Source organism: Gregarina niphandrodes (genome assembly GCF_000223845.1).
Source record: "Gregarina niphandrodes unplaced genomic scaffold scaffold00004, whole genome shotgun sequence".
In the NCBI taxonomy this organism is placed as follows: Eukaryota; Apicomplexa; class Conoidasida; order Eugregarinorida; family Gregarinidae; genus Gregarina; species Gregarina niphandrodes.
Genome location: NW_011645775.1, coordinates 332,630 through 341,347, shown reverse-complemented (window position 1 = coordinate 341,347; position 8,718 = coordinate 332,630). Strand labels below are relative to the sequence as shown.

The 8,718-nt window shown below is 55.3% G+C and overlaps 2 protein-coding genes across 2 annotated transcripts; one reads left to right on the top strand and one right to left on the bottom strand.

The window, feature by feature from the left end:
- Positions 1-1,484: 1,484 nt before the first annotated feature.
- Positions 1,485-2,222, bottom strand: GNI_032880 (lipase; the record flags this gene model as incomplete). Its single annotated transcript, XM_011130903.1, has 1 exon — positions 1,485-2,222. A coding segment is annotated over one exon (738 nt), but the record flags the coding sequence as incomplete, so codon positions are not given.
- A 291-nt stretch (positions 2,223-2,513) lies between these two features.
- GNI_032870 (bromodomain protein) lies at positions 2,514-8,540 on the top strand (the record flags this gene model as incomplete). The annotated part of the gene is made up of 2 exons (XM_011130902.1): positions 2,514-2,672; positions 2,967-8,540. Coding segments are annotated over 2 exons (5,733 nt in total), but the record flags the coding sequence as incomplete, so codon positions are not given.
- Positions 8,541-8,718: the final 178 nt, after the last annotated feature.

Here is an 8,718-nt window from a genome sequence, read left to right as displayed (position 1 = left end):
TCTACGCCGCTGCTATGTTCATACTCCATGCCAGATTCTGTGTCTCGATCGAAACCTGGGCCTTCACCGGCTGTGCCTTCACCGGCTGTGCCTTCACCGGCTGTGCCTTCACCGGCTGTGCCTTCACCGGCTGTGCCCACACCGGCTGTGCCCACACCGGCTGTGCCCACACCGGCTGTGCCCACACCGGCTGTGCCCACACCAGTTGCTTCCGTGGCAGTTGCTTCCGTGGCAGTTGCTTCCGTGGCAGTTGCTTCCGTGGCAGTTGCTTCCACACTAAAGCCGAACGTGTCAGATGTGCCTGTTCGAAATACGGAACCCGGGTCCTCGCTCAAATTGCCCAAAGAACTACGGGGAGTAAACAACGGGTCAAATGAGCTCGGCTGCTCTTTCGAAAACTGGCGAGTGAACCGGTAGCACCGAGCAGACTGTGCCAGGTCATTTGGAGTGCAACCTCGTGACCTCACTGAATGGAACTCCGGCAATTCGGTCAGATGCGAGTGGTGAAAAGGAAGATTCGCTTGCAACGAAATTTTCGGACGAGAGCTGTCGGCAACTTTCCACGAGACTGTGGACAATCCATGGCCCCGTTCCGAAAGGTCCAGCTGTGTACTGCTGCTCGTCCCCCCTCGGTCCACCTCCGTCGTGAAGAAGGATTGATTTTCTTTTTGAGTATCCAGTAGCCCCTCTTTGTCAAAGCTTCCGTCGAAGCTTCCGTCCAGGTTTCCATCCAGGTTTCCATCCAGATGTGTATTTATGCCTGTCGGCAAGCCGACAGGTCCCTTGGTCATTTCAACATGCCTATCTTCCGCAGGGGGGCTGTCCGATCCAGAAATGGTTACCTGTTCATCCTTGTCAAAAGCCATTGCCATAAACTTGTCAGGCCGACCCACCTGCGTATTAACGCCCTCCGCCACCCAGCCAGTCCTATTGACATAAGATCTATCAGTGCTGGAGCAGACCCTATCCGACATTACGAGATCAGAAACAACGACTTTATCAAGAGACCGGGTCGACTTAAAACCATCCCAATTTCGGGATCTGCGCAACTCAGCAAAGCTGAGAGACTTTTTCTTAGGCCGTCCAGGATCTATATAGGACCTTCGGATCCCGGCTATCAGGTCCTGAACTACATCTTTCGTGGCCAACAGAAAAATTCTATTACATATCTCCGCCCTCCGAGACAGTCTCCTTTCCAGCTCATTGAGCGACAGGACATCAAACACGTTCTGATGAGTCTCTTCTCTTGAATCCTCCGTGCACTCATCTTCCCCAAGCTGTTCCGAACCACTTGGTCCGTTGCTATGCAGCACGTCGGCAGACGAGTGGCCTGGAAGATCCGATTGCCACAGAGGAAGAAGATCATCCCGAGGAGGAACGTCATCATCGGAAGGAACACCACTCTCAGCCATCCCCAACCGGCGGCTCACGGGAGGATTCCATTCGCCGTCTACATGCTCGCCGTCTACATATTCGCCGTCTACATATTCGGCTCTTAGGCTCGTCCTCTTATACGGCGTGTCATTCTCCGCTTCATGAAGTCCTGGGTCAGACGGTACTGGCGTGTCATCAGCATTGCTGGAGAGTGGTATGATTCGCGTGACATTCTCGAGTCCGAGAAGTTCAAGATCGTCCATGTCCGCGGTTTCCTGAAGTACGTCGAATATGTGATGTATAGTGTGCACGGCGAGTCGAGGTACGCAGTCCCTGCCGTAGACTACAGACGTTATGTAGTTGGTTGATTGTTCGGCTAGCTCTTTCCCGATGCACCGTGGGCAGGCGTAGGCCCAGCCTTTTACGTCGGGGTAGTGTAGTTTCAGAGAGATGGCCAGCATGGCGGCGAGTCCGGCTCCGAGCGAGTGGCCGGTGACGTGCAGTTCGTAATCGGGATGGGCCGTCATGAACTCATCGATCAACGGGCGTAGCGAAGTGAGCATCAAACCACAGCAATGCCAGTAACCTCCATGCGCCTCTCGATCCGTCAATTTCACCGACAGATTTATGAACCAATCAGATGCATCTACACTACCCCGGACAATCAATACCAGTCTCCGCTGCACCGGGTCATCGCACAATGCGTGCCATGGTAACCCACCGCCTTCAAAATTATGCATCAACATCCGTAACTGAGGGAAGTGCGCTAACAGTAGGCATCGACCTACCATTATGCTCTCTCCAAAATAAGGCTTCAACGACTCCTCTGGATATATAGACATAGCCATCACCCAAAAGTACCGAAGACTGATCAGACGGGCATCGCGCAAGCACACTTATCACGCGTGACAACATGTGTGCACACACCACAAAAGTGTGTGTGCACAAAGTAACAAGTGTGTGCACAAAGTAACAAGTGTGTGTGGAACAGGGTACAGGCGCACTCTTCAAAGAGTTGGTCGTTTGCAGGCGACTCATAATCAATCAAGGTGCCGCGCGCGTCCCATGGATACGGGTGCCCGTAAAGCTGCTGAAACAATCCCCACACCCGAAGAGTAAGCGTCGCCTTCTGGGGGGAGATGCCCGGCAGCTTCTTGAGCAAGGGCAGCAGAGCGTCCATGGCCGCTCCTACCTGCATCAGCCTCTCCGAAGGCCACATTTTATTTATGGAGCGCAAGCGCCGCCGGAGGCCTCTTGAAAGCAACACCAGCAACCCCAAGACCTGGCCCCCTCTAGAGGTACGCTGCTTTTTCGACCTATCTATCCCGACCCAAAGCTGATCCCGGCCCGGAACTAACCTTCTTTCGACGCCTCGAGCATTTCCGTCCCGACATTTGTTTCCTTACCCTCCACGAGTTCCCCCAAGGGAATGCGGCTTTCTTAAACGCGTGTTCACTCCAGTCCCCAAGCGTGTGTTCACCCCAGTCCCCAAGCGTGTGTTCGTCCCAATCGTCACTTTCGCATGTGTGTGTCACTTCCACACGAACGGGTGTGACCCTCCCCCCTCCCCCCCCGTCAGCGATGTGTTGCAGCATCTGTACCCGATTGTGGTGCAGGGCATCTTGGAGCAACAGGTGTTCGGCGCGAATGCGGTGGTGCAGCGGATCGTGGAGAGCGCGAAGCGCGCGGCGGCGTTGAACGTGCGCATGCCGGCGCCGGCGGAAGCGGCGGCGGGAGCGGCAGCGCGGACAGACGACGGTGCTTCGGGTCGTTCGTCGTCGGCGGGCGGCGACGCGGCCGCAGGTGGCGACCTGGCGCCCGACGTGCCGCGCGCCGCTTTCCGGGGGACCGTCCAGGTCCTCGCGGACGGCGCCCTCGCCGGCGACCAACATGGCGCCGGCAGCTCCGAAGAAACTCTCGAGGACCCCGGCGCAGACCACCTAGGCCGTCTGGGACCATATCACATGGGCCGTCTAGGTCCTACTGGTGGTCTAGGTCCTAGTGGTGGTCTAGGGTCCAGTGGTCACGGCGCAGGTTCGGGTGGTGGTCGTGGCGAGGCGGCAACACCGCCGTTGGAGGAGGGGCCGAGTGTCGAGTTTGTGGTACCGGCGGAGCGTGTGCGATCGCGCGGTTCCACGGCGGTGGAGGAGCCGTGGGAGGCGGGTTCATGGCGCGCGTTTGAAGATGCGTTCGATGCGCCATTGGAATGTTCGGCACCGGTTCGACGCCGTGAGGCGGCGTCTCAGAAGCCGCGTGTGGACGCGTTGTTCTGGGGTACGGTTGCTGGTGGTACGGAGGAGGTGTTGGGAGTAGAGGAGCGTTATAAGGCGGCTGTGCAGGTGCGTCCGGCTGAGGAAAGCTTCGCGGCTGAGACGCTTGGTTGGGCTTGCCGCGCACGGAGCGTGGTGCCTGGTAGTGTCGGCATGAGTCGAGGTGAGGTCTCTTGTCTGCAGTATGAAGCCCTCCGCGAGGCGTACAACCCTCAGGAACCTGTTCTGGGTCCCGACGATGCCTTTGCAGCCGCTTTTGGTCGCCCCGGTGTGGGCGAAGGGGAGGGGTCAGGTGGCGGCAACGAGGGAGGTTTGGGTCCCTCCGGTGACGGCTCAGGCGCAGGCTCGAATCCCGCTTCCGGTTCCGACAAAAGTTTCTTGGCACAAGCACTGGACACCATCCAAGAAGAAGTGAGCGAACGGGACGCGGTGGAGACGGCTATGGCGATCCTACGGCACACGTTGACGGAGCCGGCAGGAGGGCGGCGCGTTTACTCCGTCCAGAAGATTTTAGACCCAGCACCGCCACTATTGCGGAGTTTAGTGATGGACATGAACAGTGTACAAGTGAGCGCGGAAGATCTGGCAGCCAAACAAGTGCTACCCCTGCACGCCTACCAAACACTGCTTCCCCTCGTCGCCCGCTACGTCTCGCGAACCGAACCTCCAAGCGCCCCCGGTCGCGCTGCCCCCGTACCACCGCCGCACAAACGCATCAAGAAGGCACCCAACGAGGAGCCTTTACCTGTCAAGAACCCCGACGCCGTGAACATGCTACAGCTCTGCAAATTCATCACCGAACGTCTTTTGCGTGATTATGCGCTCTGGCAAACGTGGGGCGAGATTCTCAGCACACCCGGCGACACCGACCTCCGAAGAAACCATCAGAAGTGGTCTCTCATAACGCGCATGGCCACCGCCGTCGCCTCCTCTCCATTCGCGGCGAGTAGACACGAAATCGTCGTCTGGCTCCAAACCCATAAGCACATTACTGACCCTCTCCTGCACTTGGTTGACGGGCCCACCGACCCAGGCAGCCGCCACCGTCCTCCTCACATGCTCCTGCCCCCGGGGGCCATGCCCCCTGGGGGTTTGCCCCCCGGGGCCATGCCTCCGGGGGCGCTGCCCCAAGGCGGCATGGCACACGGGGCCGTATCGAGCCGCGCGCTGCTCGGGTCGCCCGGACTGATGCCCCCTCATGGCGCTCCGGGCGGCGCCGCAAGTCTGGCGGGAGCGGAGGCGATGACGGAGATTGCGTTGCAATGGTTAACGCCGATTCCAGATGAGGTGTACTTGGGGATGGATCCTTACAAGGCGATAAATCGTGGGATGGGAGCGAGTCGGCGTGACGTGGCAGGCGGTAAGGCGAAGGCTTTGATACATGCGCCAATCGCGTGGTCGTTCCCGACAGCGATTCCTAAGTCAAGTGCGGTGACGTTAGTCCGACATTTCCGGCCGGATTTCCGGACTGGTTTGTATCACGCTAAGTACTTCCAGGCAGAGGGTGTGGCATATACACTTGTGCATCCTTCGGGTGTGGCGCGTTCTGCTTTTCAGAAGAGCAAGATTGCGAAGGCGCGTATCGAAACATTGTCATTACCGGACACAGTGGATGCGAACACGGCGGGTAATTCGCCACTGTGGGGTACATGGACGGTTCAGTATCCGAGACAGTCGCCGGCATTAACGGAGTATAACGTGCGGTTATCGTCGAGTAGCGCAGTGCACCCGAGTGAAGTGTTGGTGGATGTGGAGTCTTTGAGCATTGCCGAATGGTGTCCCCTAGTGGTGGTGGAGCATGCGACTACGCCGGCCATGTTGCCTCTGCCCGGCATGGTTGCGAAGATGGTGCGTTTCTACCGTCCTGGGAAGGAACCTTTTGCTTCCATCGCGCAAACGGAGGCCAAACTCGCCGGCCGATTGGGCCCATATGGCAACCTCAAAATACTTGGAGATCGACCCTTCTATCTCTTCGGCTGTCCCATGCGCATCAAGCCGAGTCATGGTACCGTCATCTTCAAAACCTCTGTCTATGTCGGCGTCTGTATGGTCCATCCTGTCGACCCACGTAAACCATTGCCCACTCCCGAACAATGGCGCGACAAATTGTTTCGTTCTAAACGTCCAAAAAGTGTGCGGGAAGGTAGCCGCACACTAGACCATCACCTTGACTACCGTCTCACCGATTTCCTACTCGTCCGTACCGCCTCTTACAACGCTAACAATCCTCGCATAAAGGTTACATTACGACCACTATATTACGGTTGTCAGTACGAAACTTCTGACCCCCGTTCGCAAGATGTGCGTGAACAATTGCGCGAAAAATATGGCGTCCGTGAACGCGTGGCGATGGCCATGGATTCATTCGCGCGCATGGGGGTGTACGTAGTCGGCCAACACGCACCCGACGCCGAGATCCCATCTCCCGATGGCAAACGTATCAATGAGTGGCGCAAACTTTGGCTCGAGGCCTACGCCCTACGTCAAGCGAACTGTGGCGTTCCGGATATGACCGCTAACAAGACCCGTTGTCTCAAATGGTTTCAGGGCGTCTTTGATAACCCGGGTATTCAAAAAATCCTCCAGCCGTTAAAAAAGACAAACGCCGGCGAAACGACCATCAGTGGGTTATCAACGATGACCTCGAACTTAGTCATCGGAGCTACTGTAAAGATTGTAGCGGAGGAGGTCATTCAAAAATTAATTACTCCTGAACAAATTTGCGGGATCATTGCCGCCCAACTTGGAGCTGCACAACTCGTCTTCAGCGGCATCCGATTTCTACGACACTTCGATCGATTAGCTGTGGCTCGTAGTATCTTACAACAACGAGATTTCGTGTGCGACGCGCAATGGGCACGTGCATATGCTATTTGGGACAAGTATTTAGAACATGCCAAATTGCCAGAAGATGAGCGTGACGCCGGTACAACGTTGTTTACATTACCACCACCGTTCCGTGGATTACATCCCGGTTTTACTTTGCAATTAGGAATTGTCGCACGTGTCGTTGAAGAACTCTTAGTTTTTGCTCCATGGAACCAATGGAAGGCATTTCAGGATGTGACAGCGAAGAAAAATGCCCAATTCCTCCTTGGCTCGATATTTGACCATTCGCTTGGCCGTGGTGAGGAGGTGTGTTTCCTGAAAGAAGATGTAGGCACAGCCGCCGCCCGAGATAGCCTGATTCCGGTTATGACAAAGTTCATTCCAGATTCACATCGACAGTTGCCAATAACTCGTTATGGGGTGGACCCTACACGATTTGTAATCTTTGAGGAGGCTAAGCGAAATGTCATCCAGGAAACGAACTCTCTGGCGTTACAAACTTCACTCCTTCGAACAGGGTTATCACCAAACGTAATTGCAACTATGGCTAGAAGCGAGTTGGTGAACTGTGCATATCGCTGTCATTTCATGATCAACTCTCGAGGGTCATTGCCTGCTTTACAAAATCAAGCTGGTCGGTTGGATCCCGGTGACTACAATGCGCGAATTAACGATATTATAAACCGTCAGCGGAACACGTTACAGATAGATACAGTATTGGAAGACCCACCGAGGGACCTGACGGACATATTCGAGGAGGCAGCACATCCAAAGTTGGACCAGAACGATTTGGAGATGAGTTTTCTCGAAGATGTAGGTTTGCCCGCGGTCTCCTCAAACGCCAATGGTAGTATTGGAGGAAATGCTACTGGGGGGAGTGCTACTGGGGGGAGTGTTATTGGGGGGAGTGTGACAGGAGGGAATGCCGCGATGATGAGCATCAAGGGGGAGGAGGAAGATGGACGATGCACGGATCAGCAGTTACGCGACCTAGTTTGGTCGCTGGAATCGGTTATGGCACCGGATACGCGATTGGGCGCTGGGCCACCACTAGGCTTGCTATACAAGGAGGAGGCGGACAAGTTTGGGAAAGAGATACAAAAGATGCGAGGCTCAGGAGATAAGTTTGTGTTTCCGGCAACCAACCCAATTGTTGCGGCAGCCATGAATGCATGGTTAAAGAAGGTTCCTGAAGGAGACGTACGAACCGCCCTGGAACGTAAGGAAGGTGCCGGAGTGCCGTGTCTTCGTTGGGTTCGTCGGGCACCAAATCTCGCTGGAGGTCCACGGGTCGTGAACCGCGACAAGGTTATATTAATATATGGTGCGAAAAATATTACCAAATTCCTCAAATGGCGTAGAGATAGATTACAACTTAAGTTTAACAAGCACTCACCTACGGAAACCAGCTTGGCTGGTTCCTCGGTTGTGAAACGGGGGTCCTCAGCCACCACACCCAAACGACCGCGTGTGCAACTTCCGCGCACGGATGCCAGTATCGTTAAGAAAATCATTGGACCAACACCCCGTCCAACACCCAGCCATGACTCCCGACCCGGTCCAGCCCCGGCTCCTGCCGTGGGTGGTGTGGAACTCACTACCCAGATAAATGTGGAACGCCCAGCCCAAGTGAGTGTAGAGCGTTCAACCACTGTAGCCGCTGAACGCACCACCACTTCTCGCTCCAAGAAGGCTAAAGCTGATGACGGACCCGATCTAGGCTCTGATGAACCAGGCATCGACGAGAACTCACTCATGTCTCGCGAGACACGCGGATGTCTACCCGTTTCCAGCATCCGACTTACACCGCGCCAACAACGCCTTTTACAGGAACGCTTCGAAAGCGGCACTGATCTAACGCCCGTCCATTTCGCAGGCACACCCGACCAAGCTGCTGAAGAGCTCAATAACAATCTAGGACGCTTAGTTGCCGGTCTGAAAAAGCCGGACAAAAAATTTCTCTGGTTCTGGGAAAAAGTTCAAGAAAATGACGCACCTAATTATTACAGCATTATTAAGACACCCATGTACCTCAACCTCATATCCCAAAGATGTACACAAAAAATCGTAAGCTAGACCACTTGCACGCGCATGGTAGTAATTGATGGGTAGTAATTGACAACACAATATCTCTTCAGTATCGGAATGTGACAGAGTTCGAACACGACATTCAGCTCATTCATAACAATTGCTTCGCCTATAACCCTGACGGCCACTGGATTCGGCCTCTCGCCGAACAACTAGT